Genomic DNA, 22251 nt, shown 5'->3' with positions numbered 1-22251 from the left:
CTGTGGAGATCTGAGTTATAACAAGTTGACCTTCACATTAAAATCTCATCAACTTCCCATCTCCCTGTCTACTTCCCTCCCTTCTCTATCTGCCCTTCATCTCTGTTCCCCTCTGTTTGTCTTTTCTGTCAGTTCTGCACTGTAAATGCTTTACTGCATCGTTGTACATCATTCTTCAATAATCACCTGTCCAAATTTATTGTGTTGCTTGTATCTCTTTGAAATACTCCTGTTGCTGGCTGTTGATATGTGTAGCTTGTCTTCTCCCGGCCTCTACATCAGTATTATGATCTGATTTACACTTATACAGTATTTTCTATGCTAATGGTGTTCAGGCAGTGGATATGTAGGAGTATAATTTTGAGTGGACTATATCATATAAAAGCATATTTTAATGAAAAAAAACCTTCTTGATCTTTGTGTTGATTTATTTCTTTATTTTTAAAAAAGCCATTGTTCATACTTGCTTACGTTAAAGTGACTTTAATCTGAATATACCTGAGGTAGATATGTTTGTAATGACAGATAAACCTTCTTAATTGTCTGGGATATGTTTCTAATCTGCAGTGCAGACCTGAAGAGTGTCAAACAGAAAATAAAGCACGTAATGACACTTTTCCTCATCAGCCTGTTTCTTTTACATCTAAAGCTGATTCTTAACTTCCATCACAATCTTTTCTCTAGCACTGACAGCATCAGCCTTGGTGTAACTGAACCACCAGCGCTCAGTGGTTGGAGTTGTATGTGCAGTCCATCATTCACTGTCACTCTGACACGATATCATCCCCCTCCTTCGCCACTGCCTCCTCTGCTTCTATCTCTATCCTTCGTCGCTCCTATCGCGCCTCAGTCTCTTATTCTCGCCCCCCTTAATCTCTCACTCTCGTTCTCGCTCGTGCCCTGAGGTCAGAGTGTGCTGTAGACTATTGATATCGTTGCTAAAAATATATGAATCCTCCACCAGCCAGCTAAAAATAGAGTAAGGGACACAGACCACAGGAGACAAAGAAGGAGGGGACAGGAGGAGAACGTGAAGGAGAGGTTACTACACGTTTTTCTGATATTCATCAGTACTGTGGGGTTGAATGAAAGTCCTTATTCAGTCATTAGTTATCTAATGTGCGATACTGAGGGTAGGTAATCTATCGTTTGTGTTTATTTTCAAAACTCCACACAGCAAATGTGTGAAATTTGGAGTTTTTCACCCTTTCCATCCCTAAAGATACTCACTAATGAGTCCTCAACATTTTTCGTTCAGCTTCTCTTGGCTGGAAAACGTTATATTTATTATATAGTGATATATAATATTGTATATTACTGTTCATCGTGTGAGAAAATTATTGCAAATGTTTACCACATGGACGTTATTTATTCCCTTAAAATCATTTTAAAAGATGTGACATCAAGTAATTTATAGAAACTGTATGCTCATGGCAGCTTCTGTGAAGGTTGCTGGGACAGTTTCAAAGAGTTTTAAAGAGTGAGTACAAAAGCAAGTATTAAAAAAAAAAGCCTATATTATTTTCTTTAAATGTGACAACACATCCAGAAAAATTGATGTTAAAAAGGATGAGTGAGTATTACTATACAACAGTTTATACAGTGAAGTGCGATATGACATCACTCCACTCCACCTCTCTCTCTCACACACACATACTCACATATACTCTCTCTCTTTCTCTCTCACTCTCTCTCCCTTCGACACTTTTACCCCCCTGCTCCCGCTACAGTATGTCTCTTTGGTAACCAAAGTAGCTTCCTGAACCGATCCACCGCAGTGCCTGGGACAGACGGAGTGAAAGAGAGAGTGAGGAATTTTAGAGGATGGGTAAGGGGGCTTAAGGGAAAACACACAGAGGAGAGAAGAAGACAGGGAGAGAGAGAGAGAGTAAGAAGGAAAGGGGGAAAAGGAGAGAAGAGAGTGAGAGGAGAGACAAAACCCCAGCAAGCCTCCCTGGTGTGAGGTTTCTTGGCTTACTGACGTGTGCGCACGACTCTCGTGGCACGGTGAGTATTTCCCCCTCTCATTGAATACCTGCATTTATGCGTCTTTTCGTAGGAATTATAATCATGACTCCCCGTTTTGTTTCGTCTTTTTAACCCGACTTAAAATGTACGTGCCTGTGTGACAGCTGTGAAAAGAGCTGAATTCATAAGTCGTGTTAGCGTAAAGATAGCCGCTCGTGCTCCAGTGAGAGCGCACGCGAGGTGGTGGTGGGGGGCAAAAAATGTTCTTACCTGACAGCTAAGTCGTTGAGCAGCTCTATTTATTTTACCCATTCCGGTTTTTCAACGTGAGTCGCTCACATGTTCCCTGCTCTGTGTTTATCATCTCAAAACTCCGCGTGTGAGTGCGTGTGACAGCTGCGGGGGTGGGGGGCTAAACAAACCCGTATAGATGCTCGTGTGACTGCCTCACTCAGTACTAGGGTGTTCTTTTGCGGGTACGTGAGAGTATAGTGGCAGTGTTTATCTATCCGCTTTGCACCGTGAAAAAAAGAGAAAGAAATGATGCGAGTGGATTGTCAGAGTGTGTCTGCGCAGAAACCACGAGCAAAACCTTCTACTGAGTCATGGTATCCACGTTTAGTTCCCGTGAAGTCTTTTATTTCCTAATGAGTGGTTTCATTGATTTCTCCAGGGCTGACAACCAGTGCACACCTTTTAATTCGGGGTACGCGCACTCCCGTCGTGCGCGTCCATGTCGAGTACTCCTTCCATTTTTTGGGCCAAGGTCTTTTCTCGTGTTAACCTATATCTTCTCGATACACTCCTTCTGTGCCTGTCTTTAAAAGATCTCTCCACACGTAGTTCGTCCCCATCTTCTCTTCTTTCTGCTGCTTTTGCTTTCGTTTTATTTAAGCTGGGTTGTTTCTTTCACATCCTCTCCTCTTTTCCATCACTGCCTCTTTCTTTCTTGGTGTCTCTTTCCTGAGAGGCTTACAGGTGATGTCAGTCTGCAGATTGTGACAGATTGGAGTGAATTAAACCTTTTGTCCCCCTTGTGGCTCCTATCTAACCAATTCAATTGGCTCATTGCTTTCAGGATGAAGGAGCTGAGGGGCTGTGTCAGAGCACTAAAATGGGATTGTTATCACAAATCTAACAGGAAACTGATTTTTTTTCTCCTTTGCTCTTTTTTTCAAACTCAAACCCAATCTTAAGTCTGAGTGCTTATTTCTTCAAAAGCCACAGCAGCCCTTTAGAAGATTTCTGGCACAATAAATCAGTGCTTTTAATTTTTAATCCCAATCTCTTACGAGCCAGCAGGTCGTATTTTTGTTGTTGTTCTCAGATTTCAGTGTGTTTCTATGACGTTGTGCTCAAAAACAGGGTGCTGTCCGTGGTGCTGAACAAGTCTGAAAACAGGGTGCTGTCCGTGGTGCTGAACAAGCCTAGGAGAGCAACTCGGGCACATCAACTCGTTTGTGCAATTTTGCAACTCCACTTTGATTCACACTCGTTTCTGACCACTCTGGCATTTCCTCCAACAAGTTGGGAAGTGTGATTATTTCTTCGTGAGCCCACTCCTCTGTGTCCTCTGATCTTATCTTTATACCTCATCGGTCTATCCCTCCAATCATGCTGTGTCATTTCACGGAGTTGTTTTTGAGTTCACGGTGACCCTGCCTTGAACTCTTTAACTTAAACTTTTCAGCACCAGTCGACTGTTACTGTGGCAGCGGGAGCTGAAATTGGCCTGCCGTGTGATTTAGACCCCCCAGTTAAAGAAGGAAAGTTAAGACCAGGGCAGCAGGAAACTCATGTGCAGCTTAAGCCCATGCAAATCCTCAGTTGTTCCCTTGTGTGGCAGATGACAGTGCCAATTTGTATCCTGCCCTTTATGTATCTTGTAAGTTTTCCTTTTAATCTCAGTGGCTTTCCATCTTTCATGTGTTTGTCTGACTGGACTTTTTGTGGTTGTGGTTCCTCACTTCTGTCTGCCCCATTAGTAATGCAATCCTTACTTCATCTGCTTCTTTCATCCTTTCAGATGCCCAAACTTGTCATTTCTCAGACTATTTCTCTAATGTGTACCCTCTACCATCACCCAGTTCTGTTCTTACACATCATCATTGTGCCTAGCGCACAAAAGAAACTCTATTCATCCCTGCTGCTGCATAGAAACTGAGGGAACTTAGTGGTCACATCTCCCACAATGGGTGTCCAGATAAGACGAGACCAGGCTTAATCTTTAAGAGTTTGTTCCCCAGTAGACTACTTTTTTTTGTAACCAGACTTCTCAAAGACTCAAAGGTTTGTCATACAAAGAGAGAGCAGAATAATAAAGTGGTTCTCATGTTTTAGTCATTATTTGACATTAAAGTTTCTGTTGTCACAGCCGTCGGAGGTGCACGATAAATGGCCCACGCTGTTAAATTAATTTGCGACCCTGAGCGTTACTTTTTTAAGTCATTATTTTATGCAGATGTATTGTCGTATGTTTAATAGGTGTGAATAATTGATTTGCAGTTTCTGTGCAGCAAAAAGGGGGTCAGGATTTACAAGGGGTGATGCAAGAAACTGTGGAGATTTTTATTAATGACCGTGAAACAGTGTAGTGTGAGTTCAAATAAGAGCTCAGAGCAGCAGTGATATGCTGAGGAAAGGCTCAAGCGCACATTTTTCAAACCTTAAAGCAACGTGTTACATCAGCTGAAGAACATGGATGATTCCACTCCCGTCCTCTACTGAAAGAACAAGAGGTTGAAGCTTGAGTTGTTGTTTAAAGAAGTTCTTTTGCTTTCTTTCCAAGCTCCTTAGATTGCCATGACCTGGATGACTGAGAACCTACCCAAATGAGTTGCTACATGTTTACCAAAATTAGATGGTGTAAGGGTGAAAAAGGGGCAGCACGGCGGCACGGTGGTTGGCACTGTTGCCGCACCGCAAGAAGGTCCTGAGTTCAATTCCACCATCAGGCCGGGGTCTTTCTGTGTGGAGTTTGTATGTTCTCCCGGTGTCTGCGTGGGTTCCCTCCGGGTACTCCGGCTTCCTCCCACCGTCCAAAGACATGCAGCTTGTGGGGATAGGTTCATTGGATAATCCAAATTGCCACTAGGTGTGAATGGTTGTCTGTCCCTGTGTGTTGGCCCTGCGACAGACTGGCGACCTGTCAGGGTGTACCCCGCCTCTCGCCCTATGACAGCTGGGATTGGCTCCAGCACCCCCTGCGACCCTGAAAAGGATAAGCGGAAGCGAATGGATGGATGGATGGTAAGGGTGAAAAACCATCCATGGTGTGGTGAAAATCAACTCTGGTCTCAAGCAAGCTAAGGGTTATATTTTAAAGTGGCTACTTAATTCTAGAGCGCAATGGTTAGCACTGTTGCCTCACAGCAAGAAGGTACTGGGTTCAAATCCACCATCTGGGCCAGGGCCTTTCTGTGTGGAGTTTGCATGTTCTCTCTGGCTTCCTTCCACAGTTCAAAAGCATGCAGTTAGTGGGGTTGGGTTAATTAGTGATTATAAATAGGTGGAATGGTTTTCTGTGACCTGTCCAGGGTGTACCCTGCCTCTCCCACAATGGCAGCCCCACGACACTGAATTGGATAAGCAGAAGAGGATGGATGGATGGATGGATTACTTATTCTACCTATAGCCCACAGTTTCGATGAACACAGCCCTGAAAAATGATGTTTCCTTAGTAAGCACTAGGACACTAAAGTAGTTTTTAGTGGCTTATGTCAGATTGCAGTGCTTATTTAATGCTTCTATTACACTGTCAGGTTTTATTTATTTCATCTTAATTGCTGCACACACTGCAAGAATGTGAAAATCACAAACTAAAAAAGTGTGCAGCTGCTGATAAATGCAAGTCATTCCAGACACATCTCCAGCATCTAAGTGATTTCAAATGTTGACAGTTGGACCTAATTAGCCGTCTAAAGCTAGAGAAACATATTTTTCTAAGGAGTGTTAAGAATGTTTAAAGATTATATGATCATACATAGGGAAATGTGTAAAGAAATGCAAACACCATGATTAGTTAGTGGGAGTGTCTGCAGGTGATCACCACACACTATGCAGCTCAAAAAACCTGTGTTAATAAGGTAAGGGAAAAACCAGGGTGAAGACCGTCTGGCAGACACTCACGTCTGCTCATTAGGCTCATTAAGCTCGTTAGGCATGTTGTGCATCATAGTACCTGAAAGCTGTTCTCTCTTCTCTTCCTTCATCTGGATTTAAAGAGATTTTTAGCAGGAAAAGCAAAGGGGGGCAAGTATAAGATTTTGAAAAGTGAAAGGAACATCAGCCTGATGTCCTCCACTTTTGCAAACACTGCAGTGAATACAAATCAAAGGAAAATATTCAAACTCTCAGGCTGACAAGTCATCTTCATTATTGTAATAAACCTCACAATATAGCTATAACAAATTACAGTAAGCATCAGCCTTCTCTGTGTTTCGCATGCCTCCATTACTTATGAAGCTGATGACACTGAACAAGGTTCCAAATTAAGCAGAGGCTACACAGACACAGAAACTCTTGAATCTATACAGACAGCATGTTCAAGTCTTTCCCGGTCAACCAGAATTAAGTCACAGAAAGACCATGTGTGAGTCACGTAAGACCTCAACTCTCCTTCCTAATCTGTGTATCTGTTTTTCTGCTTTTTTTTTTTAGTCCTTTCATAATTTTATTTGTGAATTCATCATTCGTTTTGTTGGCTCCTCTCTAACCTTAAACAGGATTGGTTGCCAGTGAATGTGTCACTAACTCTTCTTTAGCAATAACAAGGCAGGACAGGAGGATAGCCTGTAGCTCTTTTTCCCCATGTGAGCGTGTCACATGTCTGTCTCAGAGTTTCCCGTCTCTAATGACCTCCCCTTAGTGAGCCCTTCCATATCTACCTATATTTCTGTCTGCAGTTTTGATGTGCCTGTCTCATCCTGCCTTCCAGATGAGTACGTGTAGCAGCCGTGCGTTAACCATCCTGTCCACAGTGTTCGGCGCCTGCGGACTGTTGCTGGTCGGGGTGGCTGTGTCCACGGACTATTGGCTCATAATGGTGGAGGGAATCATCCTACAGCAGAACCAGAGCCAGGAGGTGAAGATGGCGCTCCATTCAGGCCTCTGGAGAGTTTGCTTTGTGGCTGGTAGGAAGATACAGCACATGTATATATATATATATGCAAAGAATGACTGAATTCATATTTGATCATCACGCAGTGACAAACACACAGAAAGAGCAACAGAGTGAGAGAGCAGAAATCAGAGAAAAGACAGCTAGCAACCTTCCGGCCTTTGGAATCATAGCTGTCACAAAACATGATCGTTACCTGTGAGCAGGACTGCAGAGACCCACATGCTCTTTTGATTTTAGTGTGTTTCTTCATGCACCACTGACTTTGATCCTTGACCAACCCCAACATTTTCCACCTTTTGTGGTTGCTCACAGGATCAGAAAATGGGAGATGTGTTGCGTCAGAGTATTTCACCGAGCCCGATATAGAGATCACCACTGAAAACACTGCGAACATCCTGAGTGAGTAAAACACAGCAGCGGCATTACACTTCATCTACTGTGTGAGAGCCTGCGGCGGTGTCCCCCTGCTGACTGTTTGAGGGTACTGATGTTTGAGTGCAGCAGTTCATCAGTGTTAAAATTCATCAGCAGGTTCTGTAAGTTGACAAGTTTGAGAAAAAGAAATCCAAAGATGTTGAATTTAGAAAAATTATTCATCCAGTGATTCAAAGGTTTTATTTTTTCATGGTAAAGACTTTGCATGAGGTATAATATGTTTTGTGTTAAACCCTTAAGATTGCAGTAGATTACCAATGAATTAGTAAATTCAGTGATTTAACTCCATAATCTATTAGATATTTCACTACAAATTTTATTTATATAGCACGTATTAAGTGTAGGACTGTGTTAATAAAAAGGTTTTGAGTCTGTTTTTGAATGTACGCACAGACAATGTATCCACACTAACTGAAAGCACCCTTTGTGGACTGAGATCTGACTCTGAAAACGTAAAACATTTGAGCCTGGTGACCTCAGTGGTCTGTCTGGGTTGTAGAGAGTGAGTGATTATATTTTTGTATATCTGCAATTGCTGTAATGCCATTTATTTATATATTGTTGTCAGAAGTCAGAAAGAAGAAAATTACAAGGAATTAGAGGGGGGGAAATGACAAATTCCTGTTGTCTCCAAGTAGAAATGTTTGTGTTTTACAAGTTTTATAGGACTTTCCTCGTAGACGTGACCCCATTGTAAAAAAAAAAAAAAGTTTATTCAATTCATGCTCAATTCATCTAGGATGAGACATAAGTCTTATGAAACATGCAAGACATAAAAAAATAATGTAATTTAACTCTTTTAAGGCCAAGATTATCATCTCCTCTCTCCCCAGTTTAACCCTCCTGCCATCCTTTAAAAAACTCACACCCATCACCCTAGGGACCATTCTCAGCCACGCCATAAAAAGACCATATATCCATATTTTATTCCACTTTAAATTAGCCAACCTTGTAAAACTACTTCTCCCTGAAATATTCATGTAAAGTTTTAATTATATTTTCGTTGTTTTAACCCTTCAAATCCCAGTGTTATTACATGAGCGCCCTGTGTTATAAGCCCCAAAAACCAAAAAACGAAACTAAATATTTCCACAAAAAACCAGTTGAAGTAATATGTGATTGTCATTATAAGTAGGCCTTTAGATGGACCAAAGATTGGCACCAACATACATTTTGACCTGCCATTATTTTTTTTGCATTTTTTTTGCAATTTAAAAATTAAAACTTCAAGGCCCTGAGTCTTCATTGACATCCAAGAAAAGAAGAAAAAATAAAATCATATGATGATAATTTGGGGTTGAAAAATAGCGTTTATAATGGAAGTCAATGGGCAGAAAATGGTCCCCAGGGTGATGGGTGTGGGGATTTCTGCTGCTCAGCCATTTTAGGCTGATTTAAGGAATTCACACTGGAATATTAACATTGACAGGTAAAAACTATCCTGTGGCAAGTTTGGTTATATTCCACTGAACACAGTGGAAATGGCAGCCATTTAACACATAGCAGTGGCACAAAAAGGTCCCAAGAAGGCAGGAAGGTTAAGGTCACATCCTAAAACGTGCATTTAACACTGTGACCTCTCCTTCCTCCAGAGATGGTGCGTACGGCCACGCCCTTCCCGATGGTGTCGCTGCTCTTTGTCTTCACTGCCTTCGTCATCAGTAACATCGGACACATCCGACCTCAGCGCACCATCCTGGCCTTTGTGTCCGGCATCTTCTTCATCCTCTCAGGTGGGACCCATTACTCATGTCCTGCTGTTACTGCTCCCTCACTCTGTGATTGATTACAGCGTCCTGGTGTGTCCTGTGTCACACATGCAGACACTCCATCACAGCTCTATTTCTGGTCTGTGATGCAGGTGTGGGGAGTGTCAATAGAAAAGGTCAATGGATTTGCTTTGAATGTTCCCGCTGGGTTTTTCATTTGACTTTGTCTCGTATAAACTTTATTAACTTGTTAATTAGGAGTAGCTCTTCCTCCATATTTTAGTGGCATATTTTTAAAAGAGTGTTAAAAAAAATTGCAAAAACCTTTGAATATTTCTTAAGCAGCTTAAGCAGGTTTTTCAGCAGCATTTTCTTCATTAGTGCAGCCGGTCTTGTTGAACAGCAGATGGCGGTAATGCTCCCGTTTCTGGTGCTCAGCCTGATCGTCAGTGGCCACATTGGAGCTTGTGTTCTCTGGCGGTTCTTTCTCCTAACACGCACTTTTGAGGAGGAAGCGTGACTGCAGAGCTCAGAGGAGTATCACGCAGAGTCTGATATGATGACTTCGACATGCCATTTCAGAGTATACGAGGTAATAAATGTTATGTAATGAAGGTTACATAATGTTTATAGCCTCTGCTGGAGTGTCACAGTGTTTTACTTTATGCCTTATTTTGATAATAGGGTGATAATAAGGTGCAAGTGTATCAAATTGCTTACATACTCTGCTGCACTAAGCCTCTCTGTGCCTTCCTCCTGCCTTCCCTACTACACACCCCTCTCAACCCTCCCTCCCCAGCCCCTCTCCTTCCTCCTATTCCTTTCCTCACCCCTTCATTCAAAGGATATTATTTCTGAGTCATTGTTGCTGCAGTGGTGTGTGCGGAAGGATGTTCCACTGGCATCTCTGACGCTGTAGTCTGGTAAATATTGTAGTTTGTATTGGCAGGCTGGGTGCAATGGCACCCTGTTCTGGTTAACATAACAGTATTCAGCGCAGGAAATAAAAAAACAGCATGGGGCCACAGATGTTTAATCTTGGTTAGAGGCTCTCCCGCTCTCTCTGTTACTCGCTTTCCCTCCCTCTCTTTTTCTGTTTATCTCTTCCCCCAACAAACACACCACAGATGAGCTGCACGCCTCCTTGCACCATTTACCTTCATGTTTGCTTCCCCTTTGTCTCACACTCAACACTTCTTCTTTTCCTGCCTCTGACTGTGCACGTGCCTGTGTGTTCCTTTGGATTTTCAGGCATTAACTCAGATAAAGATGTACTTCTGCTGCAGGATTGACAGCAGCACGGTTTCTGCATTTCCCACGCGTTTCAAATTTAAGTCAACAACGAAACCAGGCCATTCACGTAGAGGGCATAAGCACTTGACAGCCCTGTAGTGCACTTGAATGTTGCGGTGAAATATTCATATTCGCTGCTTACAGCATGATGCTGTCTTTGAATATTGATACTGTGATGTTGGCCATATGTCGCATCTCATAATTTTAACATAGCCAAAGTAAGGTGGAGGGCAGGTAAGTGTTCCTGGAAAAGAGAGGTTTAAATGTTGTATGGGATGCTTCTGGCTGATTCCAGATCATCCGTTCACGTTTGAAAGGCACTTCTGTTTCCAGTACAGTGAATATACTGAATTTTTCACTATAACATATTCAAGTTTTCACAGCATGCTGCATCAATTCTGACTGCATGACTTTAATTAGCATGCTATGTTAGAGGAGCAGAATTAATCTCTTTCTTTTGTTACATTTTAAGTGGGTTTTTTTCAGGGTTTCTTCTTCTTCTGCCTTAAGATAAATAGCAAGTAACTGTTAACTGTTTAATAAAGAGAAATATCCTTACATACACCTAATCAGAAACAGCAGTCATTATAAGAGAACCTTATAATACTTAAATTATAATTTTCCTCCCAGTAATTCATTTTCCCACCTTTCATACCCTGACATGCTGCCAGTCTGTCTTAGTGAATTAAGTTATTAATTAAGTTGTGCTAGCATAATAAGACATTTTTATAATGAAGATTTATTATTATGTATTTATTTATTTGCCTGATGAGGATATGAATGACATACAGTATGCCAGCATGTTCATTCATCCACTCATATATTAAAAAGAATGTGGCTTTCCTTGTAATGTGTTGCAATCCTCACATCATAAAAACTAAAGGATTTGAAACTTTTTTACAGGATTATGTTTGAGGTGGTTAAAGGTGTGTTAAGCACTTGGTTATAGAAACACTGGTGTTATGGTTAAACCTGGAAAAACACAAAGGTGGTGTGACAGGTTACGTTGATATATCCTGATATATCCTTTTTAAATCAAATTGTCACAAAAGTGCTTTTGAATCCTGAACCTAGTTACATGTTAACTGCATGTTAAAATCATTTGCCGCTGAAAGTAATCCACAGTGACAGTATGCTCTATTTTATTTCTTTTTATTTTATTTTTTGCAAAAAGAATCTTATTTTTTAAAAAGACTGTTTTCATTGTAAAAGGAAAAATGTTCAAAGGTCTTTGTGAATAACTGATATGAAATTTCTCGTCTGTCTCTCTGGTGTCTTTTCCATTTCTCGATCAGTGTAAGTATTTTGAAAGCTAATTAGCTGGCCTGGCCCCTCCCCATCTTTCTCTTTCACTCTGCACACATTGGTGTGGCTGTCTGGATCACTTTTGTATGTGACTTTCTTTCTTACGCTCAGTGTCATTGTTAATGTGCTGTGTGCAGGCCTCAGTCTGGTGGTGGGGCTGGTGCTCTACATCTCCAGTATTAATGACGAGGTGATGAACCGTCCCAGAGAGCCTGAGCAGTTCTTCAATTACCACTACGGCTGGTCCTTTGCCTTCGCTGCCTCTTCCTTCTTACTCAAAGAGGTCAGTCGAGGCTCTGTGTGTGCTAGTTAGAAAATTTGGGAAAGAGAGTGAGAGGCCCTTTTCAGACATGAAAACGTGAAGCTGCTTCATCTTTTTGTTAAAGCACAGCATTTTGTCATTCAGACATGGTTCGCTTATACAATATTTTCCTCACTGCTTCATTAAAATATTCCCACTGCATCAGGGGCATCTCCAGATTCCCATTCCTGTGTTAGGTGTCTGCCTCAGAGTATCAGAGTGTACAAAAGCACTATATTGCCAAAAGTATTCACTCACCCATCCAAATCAATGAATTCAGGTGTTCTTTCCTTTGTACACCTGTGGCCACTTCCATGCCACCTTTACAAGTGCGAGCGTGAAATTTCCTCGTGGCTAACGGTCAGCTGTTAGTGGTTTTATAACAAAGTGGAAATGAGTGGGACTGACAGCATTTTAACTATGAAGTGATAAGCCACGTAAAATCACAAAGCAGGGTCAGCAGATGCTGATTCTTTTAGATTAGCTCGAGAACAGTGCATAGAGAGCTTCATGGAATGGGTTTTTATGGACACCCAGCTGCATCCAAGCCTTACATCACCAACCACAAAGTAAAGCGTCACGTGCAGCGGTGTAAAGCACGCTGTCACTGGACTATAGAGCAGTGGAGATGTGTTCTCTGGAGTGACGAATCTTCTCTTCTCCATCTGGCAATCTGATGGACGAGTCTGGGTTTGGCAGTTGCCAGGAGACCAGTAGTTTTTGAGTATAGGGGATTATGGGGGATTCTAGTGTGGGGTTGTTGTTCAGGTCTGGGCTCAGCCCCTTATTTCCAGTGATAGGAAATCTTAATGCTTCAGCATACAAAGACATTTTAGACAATTTCATGCTCCCAACATTGTGGGAACACTTTCGGAACGGTCCTGTTCCAACATGACTGAGCACCAGTGCATAAAGGAAGGTCCATAAAGACGTGGATTAGCCCTGACCTTAACCCGACAGAACATCTTTGGGATGAATTAGAAGGGAAACTTGAGCGAGGCCTTCTCATCCAACGTTAGTGTCTGATGTCACAAATGCCCTTCTGAAAGAATTGTCAAAAATTTCTGTAAACACACTCCTAAACCTTGTGGAAAGCATTCCCAGAAGAGAAGAAGCTGTTAGTGATTATTTCCAAACCTCGACCATTATCAGTTCTGTTGTTAGTAATATATTGTGTCTATATTACATATTGTGCTGGTGGTGCAGGGGTTAGGTCTGTCAGCCTCACAGCAGATGTTGGTTTGAATCTTGTGGTGGGCGGGGGACTCCCTGTGTGGAGTTTGCATGTCCTCCCTGTCTCTTCATTGGTTTCCTCATGCTACTACAGTTCTAAGATTCTGGATAAAGCAGATAAAGTGCTTAAGTTGCATTGATTAAAGCATTTTATGAACATGTGTTTAAAAGTGATTTGTACTCTAATGCACTGTAGAAATTTGGGTGGCTGTAGCTCAGGTGGTGAAGCAGGTTACCTAGTAATTGGAAGGTTGGTGGTTCAATTCCAATCTGCATGCCAACTATCGTTGGGCCAAATGCATCCATCAGAGTGTGAATGTTAGATAGAAAAATATTAAGAGCATTGAAAAAAGTGTATCAGAACACAACAGACTTGAAGATCACTTCTAACCAAATTTTCAACACAATCCTTATTTTTGAAAGACATTTATGTTTTCCCATAGTCTCTATGACTCCTTCTTATTGTGCCATTCCTCTTAAAAATATATATATCCTAGAAACACACCTACACTAATCAATTACGTTTGCTTCACATCTGTCGAAAAACATTGCCAGTATTGACTGTTGTGAAGTATAACAACACTTTTGAACACAACAATTTAAAGTGTCCTATCAACACTTTGTTGTTGTTTCCACTAGTGTAACTAAGAGCAGGATCTCTGCAGCTGAGAGAAAGCTGCGATACACCGCTGGCACACAGGCTTCAAGAGAAAGACTTTTCTTGTCTCTTGTGGATTTAGAATAGCAAAAATGCATCATGCCAAATGTCCCCATGTTAGGAGTTTAACAGCTCACAAAGTAACAGAAGACACACGTGAAGTTGTAATATTGTGCCTGCTTTCCTGTAATGTGACTGGAGGTAGTTCAAACTTGTGCTGCTTAAAAATTGACAAGCCAGCATTAAGAAAAAGTGACCATGAAGCTGATGCTGTAATATATGAGAGATGTCTGACAGGGGCTATAGTGTGTGCTTGAGTGTCTGATTGCACACGTGCAACACAGTTTGTATGGTGCAGGTACTCCCTGCTGAGTGTGATGATCTGTATTCTGAAGGTAATGTGAGGTATTAGTGGTTATGATGCAGAACAGCAGGGTTTCCGTACAGCTGTGCTCATGTGTGAATTCGTGCATGGTGCAGTTTCACGTGAGTCCTCATCTTCACATATCCCTTCCTTCTCTCCTTCCTCCTCCCCGTCCTGCAGCTTCCTCTCTCCTGTCATCAGTGGCCCTGCTCTTAATGTGCTGCAGTGGCTGATTCAGTGTAAACTAACTGTCTCCTCTGATTTTTCCCTCGTCTTTTCTTTTCTCCGGACTCCTTGTTGGCTATTGTTTTACCTTTAAATTTATTTTATACATTCTTCTTCATGTCTCCTTTTATTAGTCATTTATAATCACATCCCACACACCTACTCGTTACTGTTTCTTTGAAATGTTGTCTCTGAACAAAATACGCACTGTCACATATAATCTAATCTCGCTCATCTCTTTAGGGGGCCGGTGTGATGTCAGTCTATCTGTTCATGAAACGTTATGCAGAAGAAGAGATGTACCGCCCCCACCCTGCGCTCTACCGCCCCCGCTTGTCTGAGAGCAGCGACTATAGCGGCCAGTTCCTCCAACCAGACTCCTCCTGGCCCCCACCAAAACGTGGACGCAGCACCTCTGAGGCCTCCAGCGACATCTCCATCCAGCTTAACCAGACTCCGCCAGCCCCATCAAAAAGCAACCTCCAAGCGGTTGGTCCAGGCAGCCCACCTTCTGGCTCTTCTTCCGCAGGAAGCTACCAGATGCCCCCACAGCCTACCGGTTATCCCTCCACACACACCCTGCCCAGGTCTCACTCCTCACATCCCCAGGGCCAGGCTCTTCCAATGGCCATGCCTCCATCACCCGTACCTCCCCCTCATTATCACACACACGTGCACATGAGCGCTTCCCCCTGTTAGGAATAAGGAGCTTCAGGAAGGAAAGTAGACTCTTCATAATCATGTACATTTATATGTGATGACAGTAAATGTTGAGCTTGAATTGCAGATCATGTCAGAGGAAGTGGAAGGAGACCAAATATATTTTCAAATGTTAGTTTTGGAGCAAATATGAACTGAGATCAAAGGCAGTTTTGGAGATTGAGCGGGAAGCTTTAACAAAAACTGTGGACTGAGAGAAACAAATAGGACAAAACATGGAAGAAGGGAGAAATAAATGGGAGGAAAAAGTGATTCCTAGAAAGACATAGAAGGTTAAGCTGAGTTACAGAGGAGATACCAGCGAGGGAGAGTGAGGCAGACAGAGCGTGGGGCTGCGGTATAATATGGAGATACTGCAGTGCTGCAGGAAATTTGTATGCACTTGGAAATGTACAATGCAAAACACTCTTCACAAAGAGAGAATGCACATAGCTTTTTTTTTTAACATACATATACTATGCCGATACATGAACTATGTACATTTTTACCAAATGGCAAATGCAGTTAAATATTCTATTGTCTTCTCTGAATTTAGTAAATCATCAATTCAGTTTCACAACTCACACTGTCAAGTTAGAGTGATCAATATCATGAATTAAAAATAGTTTTAAAAAGAAGTTAAGTAATGCTGAATTGAGAAAACTGTGTATGGATATCGTGTGAAAATAAAAAAAACACAGAAATTGATGATGCAATGAAACATCGTCAGGAGAAATCAACTTACTGTTTTACATCTTTGTATAAGATACAAATTTCTAACTTGCTGTATATAATTGCTCACGAGGGTGTCTGTAGTAAACTGTAAATGAAGCTTTGGCACAAATTACATCAATGAAAGGTCTGACTCATTCTGCTTTGGAGGAAGACTCTGCAACAGGCACACCACAGTCAACAACACGCCCTCAGGATGCAGGCATGCTGGTTTGAAGGAGGAACCACCCAACAATGATACAGGCGGCTGATGCCCTCTACTGGCCACTGTCCTGCACTGACCCCGGTATCAGCCATGGGTCTGGTTCACTACTTTAATGCACTCTTCCTGCTTCCCTGACCTCCACTGTGTGTCTATGGCTGGTGCAGCACAGATGACAAAGTTACACTCATGTAAGGAATGTATGACGATGATGAGACGAGTGTTTGTGAACGATACAAATCAGGAGTGACACATAACTTTAAAGAATGATTAGAAAGATTTTAAAAGCTTTGTAGCTGTAAATGTCTATCTGGAAAAAGTCACAACTAAGTATTAATTGCATTTTTACTTGCTGCTTAACGAACAGCGGCACACACCATTAAAGGCAACATTTAATTTAACATTTTATTATTGCAGCTTGTTTGGCAGGCATTTGTGACAGCATTAGTACAAAGTTTTTAGAATATCTGGAATAATGTGAAAAACTAAAAAATATAACGTTGAGCTCTTTCTGTGTGTTGATGAGTCTCTGAGTGATCCCTGTGTCTATGAAATGCCGACAAATGACGATTAAAAATTTGTTATAATTTTTCATTGCAGTTCCAGAGTTTTCAACACATTCAGCTTGCTCTCAGGCAGGGAACATAAAATCCTCACATAATGATGCAGATTTTTTTTCAGTAATAATTAACATGATTTATAGATTTTAATAGTTGCAGATTAATTTTCTGTTAATAAACTACGGATAAACAGACTTCAGCATCTCTCTCTGGGATGGATTCCCTGTACCAGCAGACATAGGAGGCTCTTCTGTAAGATGTTTGTAGCCACACGTGATTATTTTGTGGTGGTTTTGAAATGTAGTGAGGTGCTTTCTCAGACGGTCTAGAACAGGGGTGTCCAAAATAAGGCCCGGGGGCCAGAATCTTCCCAGAAAAGAGTCCAGTTGTGAAGAAGGATACACATTTTGGATTTTTAACTGTGCTTTCATAAGTTTTACAACTTTTCCTTCCCCTTGGCTATTCATAAAACACTAATAGATAAACATTTAAGTGACAGAAAAGTTTACACTTTTCCACTTACTAAAGAAATGTCTGTTTTGTTTTTTGTTTTTTACATTGGATCCACAGTAAAAAACAACAACAACAACTGTTTTATAATTACAGGACAGTGGGAAATGAGCTACTAGAACTTTTTCAGTAATTTTACACATCTATTTCTGACAATTTTAGCACAAAGAGTCATGCTGACCGATTTCTTTCATTTATTGCAGCTTCATTTCTTTATCACGTAGAAGAATTGAGACACGTTGTTGAAAGTGCACTTCTTTTTCTTATATCAAGATAGCGATTAAAGGCATAGTTAAACTTCTTCACACTGACAAAAAGGGGTGTTTCACTGGTCCGGCCCATGATGTACAATGAGTTTGACATCCCTGCTCTAGAAGTTGAACGCTTGTTAAATGATGCAGTATCACAAAACCCAGAGCAAGGCAAGAAGAACCTGCACATCAGAAACATAATTCTTTCCTCTATAATAGACACATTTGCTGTTTGTTTTAAGGTGCATCTCTCACAGCGAGACATCCCTATAATAATAGTGTATATGGGCTCATTATAAAGATCACTGTGATGCTGGAGATAGGGAAACACACTGATGTCCTTCACTGCATGAGTGGGATGAAAATTATAGCTCACAGCTCACAAGTATAAAGTGAGATCATTGTGATGTCATGTTTCACCTACATGCAGGGTTATACACTCCCCTGCTTTTTCTTTAAGCACTTGCACACATTGGAATTGAGATGACACCCAGTGTACCTGCAGCTGTCTTTGTTGATTGTGCTGTTGCAGTTAAGGGGTCAAGTGCCTTGCTCGGGCACACCTCAACAGTAGCTGTTAAAGTTTTTTTCTCCAGTCAGTTAAAGTGTGCTTCACTAAATGACTTTGGAGCAGCTGAAAATAACTTTCCCTTTTAATTCTCAGGAGTATTTAATAATACTTTTATAACTCCTAAACTCCTTTCATCTCTGCAACTCTTTGTTTTTCCATCTCTATCCCTAGCCTCATGATTCGTTTGCCTCATGATTATATAAAAGAGTGTAGCTGTGCTTGCTTCTGCGGAACAGCCTGATCTTCATCCACATTACCAGCTTTCTAAAATAAAAAATGGGCAAAAGAATCCTTTTTTTAGTGTTTCAAAGATACTAATGCTGTCTAATCTGGTGCTATATGATGCAGAAGAAAGTCACTGCTTTTAAAAAGTTGGTCTCTGACACTCACTTTGCTCTGCTGTACAACACTTTTGTACAAAACTTTTAATGTGGGTTGATTGTGCTCTGTTTGCACTTCTGTTGTTAGATGTTCAAAATGTTGCCATTTCATTTTAATTATTTTATATATTATAGCACTACTACTACTACTACAATATTGTAGTCATGTGATTAGACATTGTCCTGGCTTCTGGCTGCTCTCTTTGATTGAGGGAACCTGCAAGTGGATGGATGCTGTACTGCAATGAATCACTGGGTGTTAACTAGACTCCCTCCTCAGTCATAGCACGCCAGCACAGCCTGAGGGCAACAATTGATCAGAGTGTTGTATGGGTGTGTGTGTGTGTGTGTGTGTGTGTGTGTGTGTGTGTGTGTGTGTGTGTGTGTGTGTGTGTGTGTGTGTGTGTGTGTGTGTGTGTGTGTGTGTGGCTGCATTTGCTGGCATGTGTACTTGTGTTTATCACAGTGAGACTTGAAAAAAAGGATAAGAATTAACAGTGAGAGATATAAAAAAATTTTTTTTTACTTATTCCTGTCTCCAAAAGCAGGGATGTCTGTGCTGAACACTGTGTCTTTTAAAAGCGTGTCACAGTAAGACAGAAATGCCAGTTTTTGGTGAAGGTCACAAAGGAAGTACAAAAAAGGAGGGCGTTGTGTAGGTGAACTAATAATACGTACAGTGCAACAGCCTCGTTGTGGTTTATGACCAAGCTGTAACTCATATCAATCTTTAGAAAAAAAATTAACACACATATTTCTGACTGAAACCATTATTAATTAAAAATGAAGCGCAAGATGCTAAACATGTGCATAGATGCATAGGAGGTGCAGCATGCCTGGTTTGACATCAGAAAGTCAAACATCCACAGTCAATACAACTAAAACAATGTGTAAACTCTGCTGTGTGATCATCTGGACTGAGGGTTTCCTGTGTGCGAGCGCCTCTCCTGATGAATGAAGCCCGACTGTAGCTGCAAACAAGTGAGATTAAACCGTGGCCTGTGCTTGTTTGGACACTTTTCTGCAATAGTGTACTTTACACCGTGAGCGTGTGTTGACTTCTGTTTTCCCCTGCCTTTTGTTTGTGTGTGTACATACAAAGTTTCATGTGTGTGTGTGTGTGTGTGTGTGTTGAGTGGATCTCTCTTTTCACCATCACCATTACTGCATGAAAGACCTGTCAGTCTGTATTAGGTTCTGCCTCTTCCCCTCTGTGTGTGTGTGTGTGCGTGCGTGCGTGCGTATGTGCGTGCGTGCGTGCGTGCGTGCGTGCGTGTGTGTGTGTGTGTGTGTGTGTGTGTGTGTGTGTGTGTGTGAGAGAGAGAGGGGGGGGAGGGAAAGGTTGAACTAGGCAGTAAAGCCATTTTAAAGCTATTGAAGGTCATTGTTCGCTCACTCTGTTTTATGCGCACTAAATGCTGTGTGAGGTCAGCAGCTCTGGCTTCATTTTTATAGATCTGCGCGTGAAATAATCCGATCTATACCATCAGCAGTGAGATCCCACACCAGCTGTGTAATTTCCCCAGATGATTTGATCATTTTACCACTAATATTACAGCGCTACTGCTGAATTTCCGTTTTTGCTGATATTGCTGATACACTGATATTAACCTGTGGATGTTTGATTCCGTCTTATAACCCCCCCCCCCCCCCCCCCCCCCCTCTCTCTCTCTCTCTTACTCCTCCCCCTCCTCCTCTCTCCCTCTCTCTGCAGGGCTGCGCTTGTGCTCCATTTCCCAGAACTACCAGCGCGGCCCTCATCATCAGCATCATCACTACAGAGGAAAAGTGTCCCACTGGCGCTCCATCAAGTCGCTCTCCAGCAAAGGAAAAAAGAAATATCGACATCAATAACGCTCGCGCACTTACGAGCTGGTCATAATAGGCTACTTACGAGCGCGCAACCATGAGCGTGTGGCACACGCTCCAATAAGCACATCCAGACCAATTCCCTCAATATAAGAGGGGGGTGAGGGGGGTCATGCCTTCGTAGTGATCTCGTAGCACAACATAGGCTACTGTGGGAGATTTCATCTTGTGTCGACGATCCAACCTCATTCACATTTAGCGTGGAGTTTTAGTGTGATGCGACAAGTTGCTCGCGCCGCGCGCAGTGTGGAAGAAATCGATGGAGGAGCAGACAGGCGGGCGAGCGCTCATCCAACCGGAGGGGAGGGGGAGACGCATTCTCCCCGAGTACACACAAGCAGCGGCCACATCCACTGTAGACAAATCCGTGTTCAGTGACGTGTTTTGTACTAGCCTTTTTTTAATATATACACACTGAACCATTTTCCACCTCAGACTTAAATTTAACCGGGACCTGAGACTTCACGCTTTTTTTTCTTTTTGCTCCTAAATTCATGATTTTTAATCACCCCTTTCGATTTAATTATTTATTTTGTTGCCTCGATAGACCCGTTATTTAGCGCCGTCCACCTCCTCTCTCCTGTTCCCTCCATCCCCTTCTCTCTCTGGGAGTGCAAGGCGCTGCGAAGCTCGGAAATTTAAAAAAAAAAAAGAGAGAGAGAGGGAGCCTGCAGGTAAGACCGCCGTAAGCTTCTTTAAAATGATTATAATTGCATTGAGACACTGTTGTTTTGACTTTGCAGCTTAATGAATGACAGTTCATCCAGGCTCATTTTCATAGCACATTGATTTGTTTCACGTTGCCTGCAACTTAACACACTACTGACAGTGTTGATATCGTAATTCCAGAAAAGAATAATAATATTTCTCAGACTTCCACCACTCCTCTCCATCTCCCTCTCTCTCTCTCTCTCTCTCTGATTAAATGCTGAATGATAATATTCCCACCTATTTTGCGCGGGTCTATAATTAGCGACCGCAACGTCTATTATGCAAATGATCATTTTAATAGCTCGTTTTTAAGCTCTGCCTGCATTCACGCCGCAGCAGTGGAGACTAAAATATCTGCTGCGTTCGCTGACATGATCGGCCGCTTCCCCGAGGATGGAGAGTTATTTCAGCGTGTGCGAATGCGAGTCTCGGTGTGTCATTCGTGTCCCAGTCCGCTGAGTTTTCTCTGTACTGGTCTCTCGATGCTAGGCGTCCATTTTCCACCGTGCAGCCTATGCAGGCAGGGTGATGTGTGTAGCGTACTCTGTTAACAAATGCACCGCAGTCCGCATCACTATAAGTCAGCTCTGCACGCTCTCGGCCCCGTGGCTCTGAGCTCGTATGTGTCTCATCAGTGTGTTATGCACCGCTTTGGAGTGCAGGGCCAGCATCTCATCTTGGCTCCATGTTGAACCTGGGCCACATCATTGCATCAGACGCGTATTTTTTTCCATTATTTTCCACAGTCTTCTCTCACTGAACAACCTGTGCAGCTTCGACAGATCCAGAGGTAAAGGGCACCGAACACCTGGCACGCGATCAGCCATTCAGTATTCATCACAGCTCACATCATGTCATTGCTAAAGGAGGACTGAAACGTCTTGAATTGGAAATTATGTAGGAGTGTGCACTGCAGTATTCAGGAGTTTCTGTGCACTGTCAGCAAACAGCACAGTGACTTATACCTGTCTTCATTGTGCCTGCAGCCCATGGCAGGTTACAGCTCTGAGTGTTTTCTCAGAAATGTTCATTATTCAATGAGAAATACGCTGTTGTGCTAGCCTACAGTGTTGATGACTGTAGCACAAGTTTATACCCACTAAGCTCAGCTTCTCACTGAGTGCTGCATCTATTCCGTTTGGGGACCAGCCTT

General features: G+C 42.2%; 2 protein-coding genes across 3 annotated transcripts in view; both read left to right on the top strand.

Moving 5' to 3' along the window:
- The first annotated feature begins 1778 nt into the window (after positions 1–1778).
- cacng7b (calcium channel, voltage-dependent, gamma subunit 7b) lies at positions 1779–16801 on the top strand. Of its 2 annotated transcripts, XM_086311545.1 has the most exons (6): positions 1779–2007; positions 6905–7100; positions 7403–7489; positions 9118–9258; positions 11970–12115; positions 14857–16801. In XM_086311545.1, exons 2-6 carry the CDS (start codon positions 6905–6907, stop codon positions 15310–15312), a joined length of 1026 nt encoding a protein of 341 aa, XP_086167671.1. In that variant the 5' UTR covers positions 1779–2007; the 3' UTR covers positions 15313–16801. The 2 variants fall into 2 exon arrangements, with proteins under 2 accessions (XP_086167671.1, XP_086167670.1); XM_086311544.1 differs by lacking the exon at positions 1779–2007 and having other exon boundaries at positions 2376–7100.
- Positions 16802–20693: 3892 nt separating this feature from the next.
- cacng8b (calcium channel, voltage-dependent, gamma subunit 8b) overlaps positions 20694–22251 on the top strand; it is a 29957-nt gene continuing 28399 nt past the window's right edge. The window contains exon 1 of the mRNA XM_086311542.1: positions 20694–21061. The gene's annotated coding sequence lies outside the window, so the exon portion shown is untranslated. The remainder of the gene's footprint in view (positions 21062–22251) is intronic.

This window comes from Aulonocara sp. 'chitande type north' Nkhata Bay, linkage group LG11 (assembly GCF_057382095.1).
Source record: "Aulonocara sp. 'chitande type north' Nkhata Bay isolate Kocher_YH1m ecotype deep benthic linkage group LG11, A_spYH_male_GT1.1, whole genome shotgun sequence".
In the NCBI taxonomy this organism is placed as follows: Eukaryota; Metazoa; Chordata; class Actinopteri; order Cichliformes; family Cichlidae; genus Aulonocara; species Aulonocara sp. 'chitande type north' Nkhata Bay.
This window is presented reverse-complemented; position numbering and strand designations above follow the sequence as displayed.

Excerpts from the sequence above, each read along its gene's own strand:
- cacng7b (XM_086311544.1), top strand. The coding sequence starts at position 6,878 with ATGTGCCTGTCTCATCCTGCCTTCCAGATGAGTACGTGTAGCAGCCGT. Across the intron at positions 7,101-7,402 it reads GAGAGTTTGCTTTGTGGCTG|GATCAGAAAATGGGAGATGT; the intron begins GTAGGAAGATAC and ends GGTTGCTCACAG. Across the intron at positions 9,259-11,969 it reads CATCTTCTTCATCCTCTCAG|GCCTCAGTCTGGTGGTGGGG; the intron begins GTGGGACCCATT and ends TGCTGTGTGCAG.